The 21,835-nt window shown below is 42.4% G+C and overlaps 1 protein-coding gene across 3 annotated transcripts in view; it reads left to right on the forward strand.

The window, feature by feature from the left end:
• TRPM8 (transient receptor potential cation channel subfamily M member 8) overlaps positions 1–21,835 on the forward strand; it is a 52,388-nt gene that overhangs the window by 4,334 nt on the left and 26,219 nt on the right. For 2 of the 3 annotated variants that reach the window (XM_026852992.1, XM_026852990.1), the window contains exons 2-12: positions 1,355–1,459; positions 3,019–3,092; positions 6,240–6,396; positions 11,113–11,290; positions 11,631–11,803; positions 12,905–13,079; positions 14,128–14,195; positions 17,081–17,278; positions 19,673–19,775; positions 20,751–20,869; positions 21,215–21,505. In XM_026852992.1, the coding sequence (XP_026708793.1) occupies positions 1,361–1,459; positions 3,019–3,092; positions 6,240–6,396; positions 11,113–11,290; positions 11,631–11,803; positions 12,905–13,079; positions 14,128–14,195; positions 17,081–17,278; positions 19,673–19,775; positions 20,751–20,869; positions 21,215–21,505 (1,635 nt within the window). In that variant the 5' untranslated portion in view covers positions 1,355–1,360. Of the gene's footprint in view, positions 1–1,342; positions 1,460–3,018; positions 3,093–6,239; positions 6,397–11,112; positions 11,291–11,630; positions 11,804–12,904; positions 13,080–14,127; positions 14,196–17,080; positions 17,279–19,672; positions 19,776–20,750; positions 20,870–21,214; positions 21,506–21,835 lie in introns of those variants that run through there. The other variant, XM_026852991.1, reaches the window with a different exon arrangement.

Here is a 21,835-nt window from a genome sequence, read left to right on the forward strand (position 1 = left end):
CAGATCAACACTCCCACCCAACTTGGTGTCATCTGCAAACTTACTGAGGGTCCACTTGATCCTCTCGTCTAGATCATTGATAAAGATGTTAAACAGGAGTGGTCTCAGTACTGAGCCTGGGGGAAACGCCACTCGTGACCAGCCGCCAGCTGGATTCAGCTCCATTCACCACCACTCCTTGGGCTTGGCCATCCAGCCATGATGAAATGCACTTTCCAGCCTTTTGCCTTTTCTTGGGTTTAAATCATTCCTATTGCATACAGAAGGTGGGTGGGAGGAATAGGGTTTTTTTCTGTGCTCTTTCATCACTTAACAGTGATAAAGAGTGCCCCAAGTAAACTGTTTTCACACTTGCTAGTTTTTGGATCTCAAAAACCATGTATTTATGCAGGGATGCTTCATCAGAGCTGGACAATGCATGTTCTGGTGTCTGGGAGGGATGCTTTTTGCCATACAGTTGCAGTATCACTTGAGACGCCAGCCCAGTGTGTACAGTGAGAGGTAAAAGCAGGAAATAAAATGATGTTGGAAGGAGTACTAGAATTCGAGCTCACCATGTTATCTGGCTGCCAGACTTCCTTTCAGGAAAACACCTTTTCCAGTATTATTTTGCAAAGTAACATAAAGGGAATTGGTTTCTGTTAGCACAAATAAAATTCTGTTCTGTGCTTTGGTGCAAATGAAGTAATGCTCCTTCAAAGACAGGGAGGTGTGTCTGCTTCCAAGGGTAACTTGTGAACTTTGGAATCAAACACACTTTAAATCCACTCACTCTTCAGATTGCACATGTTGACTCTCCTTGATACAGAAGTGGACAGAGACCTGAGGGATCAGTGCTCAGGTGCTGCATCTACTCTAAGCTTCTGACGTGCTGCCAGACCAACTTCTTTTTACACTGCAGTTCATTTTCTCTGCAATCAAAAATGTTTCTTCTTAACATCTCCCTTAATTTGTAAATACCCTGGATTAGGGACTGCTCATTTTATATATAAATGCTGAATAGCACAAGTCCTGCACATGACCACGAAAGTAGGGCAGGGAAAGAGACTTAAGATATGGCAAAGAATTGAATGGGATGGCATACAAGGTATGTTCCTTTCTCAAAGCATGTTGGGTTGGAGTTCTTTTTTGGAGTGGGGAAAGAAAGAGGAAAGTCTCTTTGTGGTATGAAGTAAGAGAAAATATTTTATCTGGATGCTAGTTTCACATTTTAGGAATCAATATACTTCCTAATGCTTTATGCTGGAATCAAATAACCCCTCCCTTGCTTTCCTAGGGTGCTAAGTGTCCTTGCTGGTTTTTATCTAGTGAAAGAAATGACCATTGCTCCTTCATCTACACCATGCTCTTTCAGGTTTCTATGGGCACCATGCGACACCGAAGAAATGGCAATTTTGAGAGTTCCAGACTCCTCTATTCCAGCATGTCTCGCAGCATAGACGTGTCCTGCAGTGATGCTGTGAGTATCTGGTACATCCTTGGTAAGCTTGGGGGTTGTCTTGGGGGTGGGCCACAGTGGCTAGGAATTGGGTCATGTCAGGAGAAGGACGATTGATTTGTCAGTTTTTCCTTTATGGAGAAGTTTTCCTAGCCAGTGGCCCTTCAAGCAGTAGTGGTGCTTTGTTGACATGGTGAAAATCTACGGATGTATTGCATTCCTTTTGTTCCCTGTAACTCTTTATTCTATGGTTTTAGTCACTTCTGGTTTAAAATCCTTTTTCACTTTTCAGTTAAAGACACTCTGTCTTTATAAAGAAGAACCCCAACCTCTTCAGCAACTTGATGGCAAAGGCAGACAACATATAATTATATTAAACATCCCTTTCAAGCCTCAATGTTTTGCTGATCACAGCGATTGGCAGATTTTTTGATTTTGATGGGCTTGCAAGAGGCCTAATGACTAGCTCTTAGGTCTTTAGCAAGTGGTTCCCCCTCCCTTTTTCTTTTTTTTTTTTTTTTTTGGTGGCTTTTACTGCCTAATTATGTTCTTCTCCATTTTCTTTGTTTTGGATATTATACTTTTTATGCTTTTCTACTTAGAATAATTTTCTTTTAACTGCGGTTTAACCAGAATTTTTCTAAACTGTAGTTGTATGTCTTCCCGTTTTATCCCAAACTAAATCTTGATTTGCAAACCTAAGCTGTGCTTAGAAGCAAAACCTTTATCAGCAAGTGACATTTATTTTTTGTTTTTACTTTCCTGTCTTGCAGAAGCAGATTAGGAATGAATTTCCCAAATTGGTAAAGTTCCCCTGGTTTGTGGAGTTTCAAGGTTAATGTGAGAGTTAATGGTTAAAGGAGCTGGAGAGACTTTGCATTCCACTGAGCTCACATAAAGCATGACTAAGTTGTTCATGTCTCCTGCTGGGGTCTTTTTGTGTTGAATTAAAATAGCCCCTACCCAAGAGGACGTTAAGGTGTTTTTTTCTTTTTTTCTTTTCTTTTTTTTTTTTAATATTTATGAAGAAACAGTGTTTGCCATAGTCTTAAGCAGTATCTAGACCACTTAACCACTTTTTGAAAGACACTTGTCAGTGCTGTAAGTTTCTAGGAAACAGGGCAAGGCATGCAAATGGAAATGCTCTATAGTCCGCACGTAAAAGTAAGACATTTTCTATGTGGGTCTTTCGGATTAAAAGCTGGAATTAAAGTACACTATCCAGCAACTCTTAGGGCATCAATTTGTTTTGCTTTTCCAAGATTTCATTTTTTTTTTTTTTTTTTTTTTTTTGAGGGAAAAGCCATACGTTTTGCGTCTATAGTATATATTGTGCTTGATAGATAAGAAAATATTGATATCACATGGTCTTTTGAATACCTGGTTTTGATTTTTAGTAGTCTTTTTGTGTCCTGTCAACTCCCATCAGTGCTTTCTAGTTGCCCTTCACCATCCGCTTTGAGAAAGGAGACTTGTGTATTTGTACTAGTTTTCTGTGTTTAAACTATGCTGACTATTTCTGAGGTTTCTTCTATGAGTTACCAGGAGTAAACTTTTTTTTTTTCAAAATTATTTTCAAGGATTTGGTCAACTTCATCCAAGAAAACTTTAAGAAGCGAGAATGTGTCTTTTTTACAAAAGACACCAAGTCAATGTAAGCAGACATTTTTCTCTTGTTTTATAGGTGTGGGGGGCTGGGAGCTGAGGGTATTTCTGCTAAGCCATGTGACAGGGTTTGGGTAGGGCACAAATATTTTGGGTTTTTGTTAAGAGTCTGAATCTAGCAGTGGAAGCTCACCTCAGTCTCATTTGTACAATTCCCTTCGTTGTCACTGTTTGTTTGGCTTGTGTGTATGCCTGGAGTGTTCTGCAGTTGTGGTCAAAAATACTGGAAGTTTGGTGTTTGGACAGACATCCTGAAGTGCTTCTCCTAGCTCTAGACCAGTGCTCTCCAAACTATTTTGATTGCACACCCCATCAGTAAAAGATTTTTGAGCATACCCCAAATATATATTTGTCTATATACATCTACTCCTGTAGTAATTCTAAAATTTACACCAAAAAAACAATTAAAAAAGGATGAGATAAAGATGAATCAACCACTATTTTAAATTTTTTTTAAGCTTATATAATGTACCCCCCACTTTGGAGACCACTGCACTAGGCTGTCAGGAGTTCGTATAAAAGCTGTAAATATATCATTTTTAATTACTCCATAAGTAAAGTAACTTGATGCAAAACTAGGGGCGTGACCTTCATGCTAACTCTGTCAGCACGCCTTCCAGCAGCTCTGTTAAAGGGCTTTAATATCAAATTCCCTACCTGAAGCATAATCGTGGCACTATATAGGTTTGGGATGCAGTACCAGCACTGGTATTGGTGTATAACAATGTATTAGAGGTTTGCATAATTGAAATTTTCCTTTTAAACCCAAATCACAAATTCCATGCACAAGCTTTTACAACACAGAGTCACTAGGTTTTGCTCAGACTGATACTCTCTTAAGACATATTATACTTGCTCTGTTTGGAGGCACAAGGATCTATGCAACGCAAGTTTGAGGGCCATAGCATTGCTTTCGGTTTTTTGGGTGTTTCTTTGTAATCTTAGGAGAAAAGGGATCAAACTAATGAAGCTGCAAATGTCTTAAGACAGAGCTCTGAGGTCTCTCAGTAATCCCATTCTTCTCTGAAGCTGTGAGAAAAAATGCCTTGGAGAGGGAGGGAAATTAGTCTCATTTCAGAAAGTCTGACTTAGGGTCCTCTTCTGGCATCTAAAATGGGATGTCTGGCAAAGGACCAGCAAAGGATGGGAGAGCTTCTCTTCCTACAAGCCCACTGGGAAAGGATTGCAAGTCATACTCGATACTTATCTATTTTTAAGGTAGGCTTGTTTTATTTGCAAGTTACAGCCGAGTAGAAGAAACCATAAATTTTCTCCTCTTTCAAGTCATGTTGTGACTTACCTTGACAGCAATCTTCACAATTACTCAATCTCATGTTTGCAGTCTGTAACCTAAATATAAAGGCCTCTGTGAGGACACAAATTAATGTTCTCATCTTAATCCTTTTGGGCCAGTGCATTTCCCCCCCCCCATATTGCCATATTGCACAGTGCTGTTAATAGCATTGTTCCTCTTGCTTTTCCTCCCCGCCTACTTTTTTGTAACCACACTGGGGAAGTGTTTACCTCATGTTGCTTGTTAATTTAAGAGTGTAGGGGCCACCCTTGCTCCCTCCTACTGCTGTTGATGTTGCTTACTGCACTTGGCTGACTGCAGCTCTCAGTCAATCCTTTCTTTCATAAGCAATGACCCCTTCCCTATGCCCACTGAGGAAGCAGAGATATAGGATTGTGCTGGAATTTTTCTTAGGAAGAGAGTTCTCTTCACTTTCCCAACTAGTCCAAAGTGCAGATTTTTCCTCCTGTGATACAGTTTCAGTGTTGGTGAGGAGGGTATTGGTAGTGACTGCACACCATGCTGTACAGTAGACAGGGATGGGTGGGTGAGAAAATGTGCTAGGAACACAGCAAATGAACTGCAAAATCTGATCAAAGACCAGACATCCACCCCTCTGGAGGTGAATGTCTTGGGTATGCTTAGACACCAGTTAGGCCCTGGAACTGCATGGAAAATGATTACACTTAGTATTTGTCTTCATGAACTCTTCATATCTGATTGAGAGCACAAAAAGGGAAAGAAACCATTTGTATGCATCAGCAGCAGATGAGGTCACTTCTGGTGGTGTCTGATACCAAGTTCTGGTTCATTTTCTTAATTTCTGTGCACAGTGGTTAGGGTTTCGAATTAAGCTGCTGGTGACAGGTCCCTCACTACAAAAAGCCCATGGAATGACTTGAGTGTGTCCAGAGAAGGGCAACGGAGCTGGTGCAGGGTCTGGAGCACAGGTCGTACCGGGAGTGGCTGAGGGAACTGGGGGGGGTTTAGTCTGGAGAAGAGGAGGCTGAGGGGAGACCTCATGGCCCTCTACAGCTACCTGAAAGGAGGGTGCAGAGAGCTGGGGGTATCCCTTGAACCAAGTAATAAGCGATAGGACAAGCGGGAATGGTCTCAACATGCATCAGGGAAGGTTTAGACAGGGTATTAGGAAGCATTTCTTTCCAGAAGGGGTTGTTGGGCAGGAAGGGAGTCCCCATCCCTGGAGGTATTCAAGAGTAGAGTCAACATATAGTTTAGGGATATGGTGTAGTTGGGAACTGTCAGTGTTAGGTTAATGGTTGGACTGGATGATCTTCAAGGTCTTTTCCAACCTAGACGATTCTGTGCGATTCTGTGCAACCTAACTTGGTTTGTAATAATGAAAGAGGTCGCATAGGTAAGGCCCATCCAGAAGTGTCAGCTCATCTCTCAGCACAGAGTGGTTCCTGATATGTACTCCACTTCATTGCCCAGTGCTAGACAAGAGCAGATTATAGGGAGGAGAAGCATGATTAGGTGCTGGTCTCAGCTGAGAGTTGCTTCCTCTTAGCTATTAATTTGTTATATAGCAAATCTAAGTGGAGTCCTATGTGCAAGTGGTTCCGTAGCTCCACCTGCTGCTTGGTTTGTTGTGTTGGTACAACCCTGCTCCCAGACTGCATTTGATGTGGCTGCTACTGCAGTCAGCCTGTATTCTACAACTCCAGATTTGCTGCAGAATAACAATTCTTGGAAATGCCCTGATTGAGCAGAAGTTTTGCAGGTGTTGTCAGCTGTGAAAACTTTCTCAATATCAGAGCTTCCTTTTTTGTGCCTAGGGTGATACCTCTGGGGTTTCATGTATATTCATTCTTCTTTCAGGGGTAACTTATGTAAATGCGGATACCCTGAAAGTCAACACATAGAGGGAACTCAGATTAACAGCAGTGAAAAATGGAACTACAAGAAGCACACTAAGGAACTTCCTACTGATGCTTTTGGGGACATTCACTTTGAAAACATGGGGAAAAGAGGGAAGGTAAGTGACTGTGTTAAGACTATATGTCAGGCCCCTGTTGGGTGCACTGTATTCAGAGTCCTGAATCCTGCCACTGGAAGCCCCTGAAATGCAGGGTAGCTGAAGCTAAAGTCAATTTTATTCTAATGGGAATGGAAGGAGTTAAGCTATAAAGGAGACATCCTGGTTTGTCAAGCTCTGAAAATAGGTAACAGAGAACACTTTCTTCCATGCTATTTATTTCATAGGCTGACAATGGGAGTGACAAGAGGTTATCTGATTCCAGGCTCACAGAAGAATGGGTGAAGGAGGGTGATGCTCAATTATTACTTTTTTTTTCATGTAGCTAGTTTTACTGTAATTAGCCTGTACTACCATTCGAAAGGTCTTGGACTAGGAGGAAATAATTTTCATAGAATCACAGAATAGTTTAGGTCAGAAGGGACCTTAAAGATCATCTAGTTCCACCCCCCTGCCATGGGCAGAGACACCTTCCACTAGACCAGGTTGCTCAGAGCCTCGTCCAACCTGGCCTTGAACCCTTCCAGGGAGGGGGCAGCCACAGTTTCTCTGTGCCAGTGTTTCACCACCCTCACAAAGAAGAATTTCTTCCTTATGTCTAATCCAAATCTCCCCGTTCAGTTTAAAACCTGTTACCCCTTGTTCTGTCCCTACACCCCCTGATCAAAAGTCCCTCCCCATCTTTCCTGTATCCCCTTTCAGTACTGGAAGGCCACTATGAGGTCTCCCTGGAGCCTTCTCTTCTCCAGCTGAACATCCCCAACTCTCTCAGCCTGTCCTCACAGGGGAGGTTTTCCAGCCCCTGATCATCTTCATGGCCTCCTCTGGCCTTGCTCAAGCAGGTCCATGTCTCTCTGATGTTGGTGCCCCCAGAGCTGAACACAGCACTGCAGGGGGGTTCTCATGAGAGTGGAGTAGAGTGGGAGAATCCCCTCCCTCTCCCTGCTGACCACACTGCTCTGGATGCAGCCCAGGGCACGGTTGGCTTTCTGGGCTGTGAGTGCACTCTGCTGGCTCATGCCCAGCTTTTCATTCACCAGTACCTTCTCCTTGGGGCTGCTCTCAATCCACTCCTCGCCCAGCCTGTATTTGTGCTTGGGGCTGCCCAACCCATGGGCAGGACCTTGTACTTGGCCTTACTGAACTCCATGAGGTTCACACGATCCCACCTCTCCAGCCTGTCCATGTCCCTCTGGATGGCACATCCCTTCCCTCCAGCGTGTCGGCCGCACCACACAGCTTGGTGTTGTTGGAGAACTTGCTGAGGATGCACTTGATCCCACTGTTTTAAACTAGATCTGTGATGTCCATCACTGGGACTCTGTACCCTGACTATATCAGTGTGCAGTTATAGTGGCCATTTTGTGGTCCCCATCTATACAGAAATGTCATGGTGTGGCAGAGCAACCCTTTTACCTCTCTTTAGCAGGGAACCCACCATAATAAGTTTAAGTATCTGAATGATCAAGCTCCTTATAAAGATGCTTTGTTTCTGACTGTCTGACTTTAATGCCAAGACAAGGCTGTCTTTTAGAACATCGCACATTTCCAGTGTGGACTAACTTATGCTTTAGAAAGAAAATGGTGTGCGGGCATGCACCAGTGCAGCTCATGGGACAGGAACATGTGTAACATGCTTTGCCTTTGAAGGTGCAGCAGGATCCATGAGATCATAACCATAGGGATTTTCAGGTCTGTAGAGATGCACAACCGAAGCTGCACATGTGTGGGTGCAACTCCGTAAAATCATCACTCATTTTTTGTAACAGCTTTAAAATTGCATGTCATTTCATTCAATGTCTGCCTACAGAGCTTGCTGACCTATGGTCCCTTCCTTCCTCCCTGTCCTCTGTGCAGATCATTGCAGTCTGCAGACGTACCATGCTCCTTTCCACACAGTTGTATCTTGGACTGGACATGCTGAAGGACGTTGTGAGATGTGGGAATGGGGTTTGTGTATCCCACACTGTCACAGAATAAACTTGTTTGTAAGGGCTCTCTGGAGTTTTCTAGCTGAAACTCTTGGTTCAAAGCATATCCACATAGACCAACATGCTCAGGCCCATAAGAGATTGAATATTTCTCAGGGTGGAAATTTTACAATGACAGTAAATTTAATGAGGATTTAAGATATCAGTGGAACTTCAGAGGTTTATTCTGTTTGGTTTTTGGTTTTTTGTCTGTGTTTTTCCTTGGTGTGGGGACAGTAGAGAGGTGGAAGGAAGGAAATAGCTGGTGTTGCAGTTTCTGATGATTTATACTGATACTGTGTGAGGCGTCGCATATAGCTGAGCTCATCTGCCTCTTCTAAATGACTGATATTTACCGCCAGTGCAGCTTGCTTGAGACAATCAAAATAAATGAGGAAAATCAGAGTGTGCTATGTAAATTAATTGGGTTTGTTTTATGCAAAGCAGCAGAAACGAGGCATTTTGGTGGGAAATAAGGCTGAAGGTTTTGGATCACGCTTAAAGAGATCCAAGTACTTCACATATTTTTTGTTATGCTTATTTTAGCTTCACGCTACTGTGTTGTAAGCTGCTGTGTACCTTTGCTGAAAGAAGTGTTTCATTCTGTTGCAGCATTTCTGAGTCCTCAAAGCTTAAATGTTCTTTCCTTAGGTTGTGTCCCCCTTTCAACCTTGGAAATCAATTTGTGTGCTCATAGTCGTTTCATAAGGACTCTCAAGGGCACTGTGCATATTTCAGAGCATACTTTGTTCAAAAACTGCATATAAATCTCCTAATCCTTCCCATCAGCACGTTGGCTGGAGTTATACCTCTATTCCACATTCTCACTTCCTATACTGCAAGGCACCTGCTGGTCTTAAACATTGCAAAATATTTTCTCTTGATCAGTGGGGAGGACTTCAAACCCAAGGTAACCTAAGAATTGCTGACTATTATCAGTGAGGGATGGGAAGTTTTATACCCTACCTTGTACTTTTTAGGACAGATGAGTTCTGAAAAGTTCTGGGCATAAATATTAGATGTGAACAGACCAATAAAATGTCTACACTTCCTAAGTCCTGCTTGCACAGTCTTTTTTTCTGCAGTGTTGCTCAGATCCTGTAACATCCAAGAACACTGCAGTTTCTGTATTTTATGTTCTGGTAGCCATCAATCTGAAAAATGCTTATCTTAATACCTTTCTGAGTTCAGCTGCTGAAACACTTGGCATCGCCTGCGTTTTGAGGGTTGGATCGGTCATGGTTGGGGTGCACCAGCCTGCTGTACCAGGAGATGGCACCGTTGTACCTCGGAGAAAGAAAGCGGCTGAACCGAAGGGTTCGCTCGCTTCAGTAGAGCCTTGCCGAGGTGGCAAGTGCCAGATGTATGGGTGCTGTCACGTGGAATGAAACTTAAGTGTAACTGAAGTGTGTTTGCAATTATACACCGTTATGATGTATGAGAGAACGACATAAGCATAAGGCAATTCAGCTTCAGCATCTTTTATTTTGTATTTGCTTTATATGGTTGAAAACAATTCATATATATGAAAACAAATCATTCAACTGGAAAACCTAACTGTTGATGGAAGGAACAACGGTAGTCATACAGACACAAGGTGCTTCATGTATCAGCAGGGTTTAAGAGAACTGCCTTCTAACTACAGAGCTAACAAGATTTGCTGTGAGGATGGCTTACTGGCTCTGCAGAGCAGTTAATTTTTCTGGCAGGCTCCCCCTCTCCTATGGGAGACCCTCTCCTGAAAAACACCCAAGGCTTCGTGTGGCTGATGCTTCTTAGAGCAGGAGCTGTGAGAGTCTCTTAGCTCTCCTGTGTGGCAGCTGGAGCCTGCTAGACTTCCTCTGTGATGTGCTGTTCTGAGCCAGATGCAATAACTTACTCCTGGGAACCTGTCCTGGAACAGATGAATATGTTCTTTCATTCAAGTTAAATGCCCCTCAAGATATGGGTGTTTCTTCCTCAAAACTAATCCCTTCGTTTTGCTTTCCTGCAGATACTAGGCAATCCTTTGTGATTCAGGTCCAAGTTATTCCATTTCATCCCCTGGTATGGGTTGTATAGCCATGACTATCTTCCAAAACTTCATCACACTAAACTACTAACAGTGATGAAATTGCCAAGGAGCTCTTGAACAGCATAGCAAGAAAAACCCAGAGAGCCTTTTACATAAATGAAGACATAGTGGGTCCATCTGAAGCCAGATTATCTATCTAGTGTACTTTTTGGCATCCTCATATAGTGTTCAAGCTTTACTACGTATTTGATAAACTTGTTATGCATTATTCTTAAAATGCTTTTATGGGTGTATGTTAAGATAGGTATACCATGCACATGGAGCCTGGAATTTATAATTCATTAAATTAAGGCTTTAATAGTGTAATAAAAATACAACCATAATTATTATTAGTTCACTTATAACCATGCTACCACTAATCCATAATCTAAGCTATGAATACCATTGTTACAATTAAAATTGTTATACCATAAACTTATTGTTCCAGTGTTCAGCTGAATCCCAAGGTCAGTGCTCTTGTCCTTCCTCTAGTGGAAGGTGGGTTGAGTGCCTGGTTTAGGGGGAAGATAAAGATGCTTTAGAAAAAGAAACTAAGACTTCATAATCACCTTTTGTCTGCTGGCTGTTGGAATAAGACTGTACATTACAGAAGAAAATGCAATTCCTGGACTGTTCCCAGCTATCACAATTTATCTCTTGCTATATTTGTTTTCTTATTTTTTCTCACCCAAGTACATCCGTTTGTCATGCGATACAGACTCTGAAACGCTCTATGACCTGATGACCCAGCACTGGCACCTGAAAACTCCTAACCTTGTCATCTCTGTCACTGGGGGTGCAAAGAACTTTGCACTCAAGCCCAGAATGCGCAAGATATTCAGCAGGCTGATTTACATTGCCCAGTCCAAAGGTAAAGACCTGTGTATGTGTCTGTATTATTTTATTGCTGCATAATACTGTTAGAGAGGTAGCAGTTTAAAGGGTCAGCAGGGAAGTAGAGCATTTGGTGTGTTTCTGTGTGGAACTTGGGGAAAATGTGACATAACAGTTTGGAAGTAACAGAGTTGAGAACTAGTCATCAGATGCCCATGATAATGTAAGGTGTGTAGCATGCCTTCTGTGTTTGAAGAAAAATGCCTCTTCTGAGGTAAGGTCTTGAGAGGGGACTGGGTTTTAGTGTCTTAAAGGTAATCAATTAGGAGGGTGGGTATTCTACTGCATTCCCCCAGATCATTGTCTGTTGTCTCCAGGAGCCTGGATTTTCACCGGAGGCACACATTACGGGCTGATGAAGTACATCGGGGAAGTGGTCAGAGACAACACCATCAGTCGGAGCTCAGAGGAGAATGTGGTGGCTATTGGCATAGCAGCCTGGGGCATGATTTCTAACCGAGAAAGTCTGATTCGCAGTGGTGATAATGACGTAAGAAACACGTATGGGTTGATGGGGAAATGAAGAGGAGGCTCAACTGCCAGTTATACAGATTATGTGCCTGACTGACCGCTGCTGTTGGCAATGGTAGGCTGAGGCTATCAGCCATATGGTGGTTGAGTTGAGTGGTCAGTCAAGCTCTACTTGTGTGTCTGGCAAAGTAGACCTCAGCAGAATGCTTTCCAGTGCAGTGTTGGTGTAGAACAATTAAACCCAGGGCCAGCTTTTCTTCAACATTCACAGCAGTGAGATAAAACATCAGGTGCTCTTCCCGGAACTGGAGGAAATGAAAGAGTTCTTGTGTTCAAGATTGTTGTATACATCAGGTGTGGTGGGGAGGATTTCAGCTGTAGGCTTATCATGTCTGCGTGGAAGTTCAGCTGCTGTACTTTCATGTCTGGCAGAGCATTAGGGAATAGCTGCTGCAAAATCCCTACACATTAGCCCATTCTGGGGATTCCCATGAGCTAAGACATGTACCTGCTGCTGCTGTTAAGGATCTTGCTCATCCTATCTGTCAGATACACTGGCATAGCTCCCCTTGTCTCTTGTCCACTAGACATTATAGAACATGTCTAAAAACCATCCTTCTAAATAAATAAAAGCAGTTTAGTTTAGTGAGGGTTCTAAGAAGTTTTGAGAGTTGAACTGGGTGATCTCAAGAGATCTCTTCCAGCCTAAAAAATTCTGTGAGTTGTTGAAAGTAATTTTGCTGCAGACTTAATGTTTCTGGTGGATGAAGGAAGCATGAATTGCTTAACAGGATCTCTGAAAGGACTAAACTGTTGCAAATAACTTCCACTGTTCCATTGACTGAGGTGAAGTTATGAGAGGATCATGGCAAGTCAGAAAACTCTTGTAAAGAAAAACTTCCTCTGCCAATATTTATGCTGTGCTCTTGTATGGGGTTTCTCTCACAGTCTTCTGCAGCTGTTAGGACTGCCAGTGAGCAGTGTCTTGAGTCAGGAAATTGAGTGCTAACTAATGAGTAACAGTTGGTGGGTAGGGGTTCAGCTGTCACTGGCTTGTCCTTGAAGACTTGTGCATGCTTGGGCCTTGGATCTCTGTCAGATGCTGTGCTTATGCTTCTAGGGGTACTACTTGGCCCACTACATAATGGATGATCTGAAGAGAGACCCCCTCTATTGCCTGGATAATAATCACACCCATCTCTTACTGGTTGATAATGGCACCCATGGGCATCCAACAATAGAAGCAAAAGTACGAACTCAGTTAGAAAAGTACATTTCGGAGCGGGTTATCCCAGGTAGGTTGCAGAACTCCTTCTCCTTAGTTCTTGCATGCTTTGGGGCTGATGCACAGTGATTTTTCTGGGAACAAAAGAGTAGTGGTAACATCCCTTGGATGGTGGGCTGGAAGGGATGTATTAACTGCATTGCATCTTGAGCACTTTCAGGAACAACCAGCCCTCTTCAGAGCAATACCCCTCCCTTCATCTTCTTTTGTTTATGTGACAATAGTCTTTTGTGGGACACAGCAAATGATCCCTTTCAGCCATCCAGCCTTTCCTTCCCTTCCTGCTGGGGTACCTACTGGAAGCTGACCCTTCCCACCTGGCACTGAATTCCAGGTAGCTGAAACACAACTCCACAGGAGCTGCAATTAAGCTTTTCCCAAAATATTAATTTGTGAGGGTTATTGATCCATCTGCAACCTGCTTCTAAATAGTTTCTCTTTCAGCTCCTTCTTTGCCAAAATGGAAAAACGTTAAAAGCCTTGATAGGAAATTCTTAGTTAAAGAGTTTGTTTTGTTTTATTTTACTGTGTACCTTAGCTGAAGCATACTTGCTTTATGTTGAAGTCATGAAGTCATGACAAAGCACCCAGAATCACTATGAAACTTGGTACATCTCTTAAACACTAGCTCCTAGAATTGCAGGATTCCTAGCTTTCCTTTACAATTGAAAATGCCAAGTCAGAGGTTTTGTATCTTTCACCTTGCATTATGGACCTTGTACCTAGACTCAGAATGCTTAAAGCAGTAGGTGAATACAATAAGATCATGTTTTGGGGACTTTGGAACTAGTAAAAATTATGATTGTTAGGAAAAAAGGATCTGTTGGAAAAGGTTGTCTGAAGTCAGCTATGCAGAGGTTAGGCAAAACTGAGTTTTCATTAAAAACATGAAGAGCTGTTAATAGATTTGGCAAAATCAACAGTAAACTAGTATCAAAGTGTTTACATGAATTACCTGGAAATTCTTTCGTTATTCTCAGGAAAAATAATTTGTTCAAACTGCATTAATGAGTTGAATCTTTTTCCTTCTTTTTTTTTTCTTTTGACATGTTTCACAGAATCTAATTATGGTGGGAAGATTCCAATTGTGTGTTTTGCCCAGGGTGGAGGGAAAGAAACTTTGAAAGTAAGTTTATTTCTTTTACTTATTTCTAGGAGTGACAGTAAGGACATTGCTCTAAAGTTTGAGAGATTACTCCCCAAGCAACTTGATAAAGTAGACAGCCCTATTATTTACTGAAGCTTGTCCAGCACCTGCTATAGAAAGGTCTTGCTTGCAATTGCATTTAAGCTTGTGAAGTATGTTTAAGTTTAAATTTTCTTGCAAAGTTTCTATCTCAGGCTGACATCCTGCAAAACTGTTGTCAGGGACAGTTCAGTTGTCTCAGTTCTTCCATTACAAATCCAGCACAAAAACGTTAATTTCTTGTGTTTGTTTCCACAGCAAACAGAAGTCTTTGTTGACCATGTAGCTCTTGATCTGTTTTATACAAATTTGCCTAAACTTTGGTTTGGGAAAACTTGGCTTGCCCATGCTCAGTGGAGATAAGTGCTTTCTTGTAATATACAGGGAAGGTCAAGCTGTGCTGGAGCTGCTCCAGCTCAGAGCTTGCCGGAATTGACTTGTGATTGCTGCTCCTGAGAACTGTGGGCTGCACCTGGTTTAAATCTAGGTAGCTGAGCAAGGCAGAACTCTGACCCTTCCAAGTCTAGAAGAGGAGGAAGCGGGCATCATCTTCAAATAGGTGACAGGTAGGAAGAAGATGAACAGAACAGAGAAGGCAGAAATAAGTTTCTTGAAACAGGATATCTGAGTGACGCTTGGGGAAGCAGGAAAAAGAAATGACCTTAGATCTGTCTCAGAGTTAAACAGGATTGTTACTTCCCCCTCCATCTTGCAAGAGTGGAGTGGCCTGAGTGAGGAGGATGTGACTGAGGGACCAAATGGACCAGGCACCAGGGGCTTCAAAGTGAGGGGATGTGCAGTCAGGCTGTGTGGGAAGGGAACAGTGACAGGGAGGACGAGATGGCTCTGAGTAACAGTGAGAAGAAAAGCTGATGCAGCCTGAACTGAAGGACCTTGAGAAAGAGATGAGAAAAAGCCTGGATTTTGCAAGAGAGTAGGATACAATGAAGAGAGTATGTCAGTGTCTGAGTCAGTAAAATTGAAGCAGAGTGTTGTTTATAATTATTTCTTTTGAAGAAATTATCTTGGTACTACCTGTTCTGACCACAGCTATGCTGTTAATATTGAGGCTAATCAAACTATTTTGCTTGTTGGGATGACAAACAACGTGAATTCAAAGCACAGTCTCTGTTAGCACTTCACTGCTAACATTAATCAATTAGTCTGAACCACTCTGTAAAATTTCAGACCGTTATCCCAGCCTACCGGCATGTTTCCTGGATGTGTTGGCTCCATTCACATGATTAATTTTAGCTTTGCCCGCAGGTAGATTTTAGGTGAACACAGATGTGGAGTTCAGTGTGTTCATCAGAGGTGCTAAGATGAAGGTTTTAGAGCAGAACTTTGCTGAAAACGACATGTTGAATATGCCCATCTCCTTGTAGCTCCAAATCGCCAACACTTAAGAGAGGATTTGGCCATCACTGAAGGAGCTGTTTCTATATGCCATGCAGTGTAGTTAGTTGGGCAGCACTGTGGTTACACGTATGTTATGGAGAGACCTCAAACCCACTGTTAAGAAATGATACCTAAGTCTGTGGACTTACTAGCTGTCTAATCAGAATGAATAAAAGCCTTGTTAAATCAAATGCATAATTCCTAGCAAGAGGTTCCTCTGAAAAGTAACTGGATCATAATTCAATTAAGGGTCCATGCCAGTCTCTTGGCTATTTATCGGTGTTACTAGTACATGGAGACATTCATGTCTGCCACCTTGCTCATTTGTAGGTGAAGCCATTTTCTGAAGGAGTAAATTGAGTCTCTGACACGGCAGGTCCCATGCTGTGGTTGTTCTATCCTTCCCATGACTTAGTCTTAGCGGTGTTGGCCAGGAAAGACTCCCTCTTTCTCAGCTTCTCTGACAGGTGCATGATGACAGGAATCGACTTTAGCAGAGAAGAAGTAAAACTGTTTCAAGCTTCTGTCTTAAACTCCCTGTGATGTAAAACATGTACTCTAGCTTTACCCTCCTTAAGAAAACCACTTTTATCTAGTTGGTAAGAAAAAACATCTTGCTTTTGTCACAGACCCGCTATCCAATGGACAAGAGTAACATGCTCACGATTTTGATGTCTCCAAGTTGTTTTTTTTGTTCTCATAAAACTGTGTCTTCAGATAGCTAATAGATGTTCGGTCTTTCCAGTGGTTGATAATAAGCTGCATTGACTCCTTTTGCACACTTTGCTGTCAGACTGTGTTCTCAGTGGTAGTGATGCAGATGAATTAAATGTCTCCTGTTGCAGTCTTTGCAACAGGAGGGCTAATGGTCCTTCCATCATTATTTCAACAACTTTTTTTTTTTTCTTTTTTTCCTTGCCAATAAGCTGTGCACAACATTGCTGTGTGAGAAATCACCTAAGCAGCTATTTAGAGACATTCAGTAACATTGGAGTTTGATGCTCTCATGATGCTACAGAAGTGATCTCTCTGTAAAAGACTTGCTTGCATCTCCAGCAAATAAAGCCGGAGCCCTTGTACTCAGCTGTGGCGTTACTTGAGCAGTGCTGTGCCATAAACCAGCAGTGATTATAGCTGGGCAGTGTTGTAATGTGTCCTGAATGCCATTTCTGCTTGGCAATTTTCCTGATCTGCTAATCAACACTAAAAATTGACAGATGGTGATTTCTATCCTTCAGTTTCTGTGGGGCTTTTCATATTAGATGAATGCTGTTTTAAAAAGTATAAAAATACTGCTCTGGACCATGAGTTTCTGTTTTTCTTGCCTAAGTCAAACCTACAATCTCTAGGTTTTCTTGCTGAATAGTAGGCTCTGATATGATGAAGCTGTGCTTCAAGTGATCACCTCTCCCTCTCCGGCTCCCTAGTCTATCAACGTGGCCATCAAGAGTAAGATTCCCTGTGTTGTGGTGGAAGGTTCTGGCCGGATCGCTGATGTTATTGCTAGCTTGATGGAGGCAGAAGGCAGTCTTGCTTCTTCATGTGTCAAGGAGAGCTTACTTAGGTATCTGCCTCGCACCATTTCAAGGCTCTCGGAAGAGGAGACTGAAAGCTGGATCAAATGGGTAAGTGTTTGCTACTGCAGGGAGCTAGCAAGGCTGAAAGTGGGAGAAGGGTAGAGGAAACAGGAGCTCAGGAGCTGCTAGTGACTTCCAAATCAGGGATGTTTTTATCTGGTGATACCTATAGGATGCATAGGGCTCCTTGCCATGACATATCCATGGGGATTTAAAAATGAAAAAATCCAAGCTCTTATAACTTATAGGGATTGGAGCAAAAGGAGTGGGGGACTGCAATCTTTTGGAAGGGCAGCACATGTCTGGGCACAGGAGAGCTAAGACCAGATGTTTTGTAACTGTCTGCTCCCTGGATGCTTGTGATTCCTCTGGAGCACTGGCTACTGGATGTGACTCCTGGCTGAAGTGCTGGTTGGTGTTGCAATGTTAAAAAATATTGCAGTTCCTTTGAGTGCTTTGTGAAGGTGGAGAAATTGGATATTTTCTGAATCAGGCCTCATACTGCTAAATCCTGCTGAATTGCTCAGAGACAAAGGGTTATCACTGCTAGCCCATGGACTTTCAAATTGGAACAGCTCTACTTCAGGATTCTTTCATTTGTTCCAAAAGTTCTTGTCTTTCTTCCTGGATCCCTTAAGATATTGGGCAGGACAGATTTCCCTTACAGGCTAGGAGTGGGACGTTTAGGCCTAGAGGCTTACTTGGTCAGTATTTCACCAGAGCAGCATCCCTACACCATCTCCACGGGGACTCTGTTAGCATTGACTTACTAGTACTGTGTACAGGGGATGCTGTTGAAGGTACAACACTGTACATATACCATCAAATTCTTCTTTTCCTCTTGTTTGCCTCTTGACCAGTGGTAGAGCCTTCAGGGTGTAGTCACCATTGTAATCCCATACGTAACTGTTTATTACAAGAGTGTTTTCTGGAGACTGGGAAAACTGGAGAAGTGAGGAGAGCATCTGCTATCTTGGGTAGCTTGGGCCAGTCTCAGAAAACTGTTGTACTGGTTACTTCAGGTGAACCTCATTTTAGATATACTTCTGCTCTCTTTAATAGAGACAGAAAAAATGGAGCTCCAGAAAAATCTTAATGTTCTGTTGTTTTTCAGAAGTCTTAGTTCCAAGAACGCTTCAGGCCAGTGAACGATCCATTAATTTGAGCTAACTGACTTTGTCAATTAACTGCCCGATGTTTTATTGTGGGGTCTGATTCTGTTTTCCTCTCTTGGTTAATGATCTCCTACCCATGCTCACAGTGGGGAGCGAGGAGTGGGGAGTGAATGCATATTCAAACCTCAGATGAAGTTCATAATGAGGTCTGTAAAGTGTTATATATCTTCCTGTACACTTAAGGTTCCTTCGCTCAGCTTTACACCCCCCACCCTTAACCTTTTTATTTTTGAATATTTTTTTTTTAATGAATGTACTGTCGCAAGTTGTTTGCAGTCCCTGAAGAAGAATTCAGACAATTAAACTTTTGTGTGTATTTTCTTTGATGTAAAACAAGCAAAGCTTCTGGTATTGAAGTTTAAGTAGCTGTTGTTTTTGGCAAGTCATGAGCCAAATCTCTTGGTCAGAGCTTGGCAGAGTGAGTCCATGGGACAACCTGCAAGTTCCACTGGGCAACCTGGTCCACTTGGCCCTGTTTTGAGAAGTTGGCTTGAACTAGACCTCCAGAGCTATCTTCCAACCTTCACAATTTTCTGCCTCTGTAATAAGTTTACAGGGAAAAGGGCAAGAATAGGGCATGGCTTTTGTAGAGACAGTCCTGCAGATACCATGTCTGAACTTGCACTTTGAGCCTGGGGGCTGTGGCGCCCAACCTAAAGAGGAAGAACTGCCCTCTGAGCAGACCATGAGCCTCTGGTTTCCAGAAGGAGCTCTGCACTGGGGAGTGTGGAGCTGCTGAGAGCAGTTTTCCCTGTTTGGTCACACTCCTCACAGCTTCTTCACTCTTCCTGCAGTCAAGAATGGCTAAGATTATTTGTTTTCTATGTGCTAAAATGAAAGTAAGTTTATAAGGCTTGGTTATGTGAGAAATGATCTCCATTTTTTGACAAAGCACAAGGAGGTAAAAACTGTTCTTTAATAAACTGCAAGGCATTTGTTGAAACTTGAGCTGTCACAGTCTGGTTTTCTTTTATGAGTAGTTTCTAATTACTGAGATTGTATCTTTTTTGCTTATGATGTTCTGCATAGGGGAATCGGTTATTTGCTGTATGTTCAAAGGATAATTAATCTTGTACTTTGGTGACTTTAAAATAAATCTCATTATCTACTTCTATCTGGACTTGATTAAATTTTAACTGTATGTGGATGGGACTGATGAGAAGCAGCTTTGCTACAATGTGGTGGGAAATTTCTTTTAAAGATGCTCTAGAAGATCAGCTACTAAACAGACTACATGGCTCTGAAATGGAACTTTTCTTTTTTGTAGATCAAAGAAGTGCTTGAGAACCCTCATTTACTGACAGTTATTAAAATAGAAGAAGCTGGAGATGAAATTGTGAGCAACGCCATTTCTTTTGCTCTGTACAAAGGCAAGTAATTGTTTTTCTGCTGTTTGGGTTTGGTGTTTGGTTTGGTTTGGTTTATTTAAAGATGGAAAAAGATGGCTATTTGTTAGAACAGCCTTTCTTAGGGCAGTGCCATTTCTCTAGAGTTAAGCTCCTGCCACAGTGTGGAGCTTGTCTTCATCTGAAGTGGTGCAGAAGGCTACAGCAGCATTATGGGACATAGTGTGGGTGAGATGGAAACCCGGTCCATATAACTGGAAAGGCATTCAGCAGAGCTTTGGAGATGCTGGGATAGCATTTCTGAGAGTAGCACACCAGTATGCAACACAACAGGGAGTCAGGAAGCCAAGCAAAGGGTCTTTTCTGGTTGTACTGCAGAAGTGGATTACTCAGCATCCTGAAATAAAAAATCATGTATCTTTTGGTATATGTGTAGATTGAAGAGGTTTGACCCACATTCAGCAGGGAGAGATGTATCCAATTAATTAATAGTCAATGTGCAGGACTGCTTCCCAACTCTTTCAAATCCCAGTGACTTGCTACCACGAGTAATTCAGACCTGGCCTCTCTAGTACTCCAGCAGAGCAGAACTGATACTCAGTGAGGGTTGCTGAGCTGAGCTCATTTTCCTGGCTGTGCATGGAGAAAGCCTGTGAATGTTACAGCTTCTCATGACACTTCTTGTGTAGGGCCCTAGTGGGTATCCTACAGAAATTCTTCTGTGTAGACGATACAGAACACTGAGGAACCTGAAGGAAATGTACTGATTTTAGTTGATGAGGTGCTCCTAGCATCTCCTTTGTGGCCTATGTTGGACCATAAATATGTGTGTCAGCCTCCAGCATCCTCTAAAACTCAATGAGGGAGATGGGCATGAGTCTGGGGAGACACATGATTAGGAGTCTTGTCAGGTAGAGTGTGAATACAGGAGGTGAATAAGTATGCCAAGAAGCTCTTCTGTCTCTGGTCTTTTACCTAGAGGATTGTCCTTTTCTGCAGCTTTCAGCACCAATGAACATGACAGAGATAACTGGAATGGGCAGCTGAAGCTGCTGCTGGAGTGGAACCAGTTGGACCTGGCTAGTGATGAGATCTTCACCAATGACCGAAACTGGGAGGTACAGACCACTTCTGTCTGAGTACAGTGACACAGGACAGGGGAGCAGTGGGAAGAGACACATTGTAGCAGCAGCCACTACCTTAGCACCCCAACTTCTGTTGATGATAAGTAAGAGTGTCTTTTCCTCCTTGCACTGACATCACTGATTGCAAAGGTTATCTGCCCATCGCAGAAGTACTCTAGGCTATCCAACAAAGGCAATTGCATACAAAAAAACCCTGATTCTGATGAAAATGTGGCAGCATGATGGAAAATGTAGCAGTTAGCCACATGTGCCAGGCCCTTGGGTAAGCTTTCCATGTCTCATGTGCTCCCTGATATTTGCTTTTCCATTTCTTCCTAGTCTGCTGACCTACAGGATGTCATGTTCACAGCCCTAGTGAAAGACAGGCCCAAATTTGTCCGTCTCTTTCTGGAAAATGGCTTGAATCTGAGGAAGTTCCTTACCACAGAGGTCCTTAGAGAGCTGTACACAAACAACTTCAGCAGCCTGGTGTTCAAGAACCTGCAGATTGCAAAGAATTCCTATAATGATGCACTCCTCACATTTGTATGGAAGATGGTTGAAGACTTCCGAAAAGGTCTCAAAAGAGATGACAAAAATAGCAAGGATGAAACGGAGATACATCTTTCAGTAAGTGATAAAAAATTTGATTCCACTGTGCAACCCCTGAAAGGAAAAAACAAAAATTATATTTTGTTTCTGGTGTAGCAGGATTTGCGTTAACAGTCTCAGCCTTGTTTTACATTTAACATACTGCCCCATTTTACAAATTAATTTGAGGGTCATTTCACTACAAGAAAAATGGGTGAGTTTGGGCGTTGAGTTTAAATGTTTTCTATTGGAGCAATCAATGCACTAGTTATATTTGTAATTTATACCAATATGAATTTAGAGTCTGGTACAGAGGTGCCAGCTGGGCATGAGGATTTTGGACTATTATATTTTGGTACATACTTTTGT

Source organism: Athene cunicularia (genome assembly GCF_003259725.1).
Source record: "Athene cunicularia isolate RWA chromosome 7 unlocalized genomic scaffold, athCun1 chr7_part1, whole genome shotgun sequence".
NCBI classification, from domain to species: Eukaryota; Metazoa; Chordata; class Aves; order Strigiformes; family Strigidae; genus Athene; species Athene cunicularia.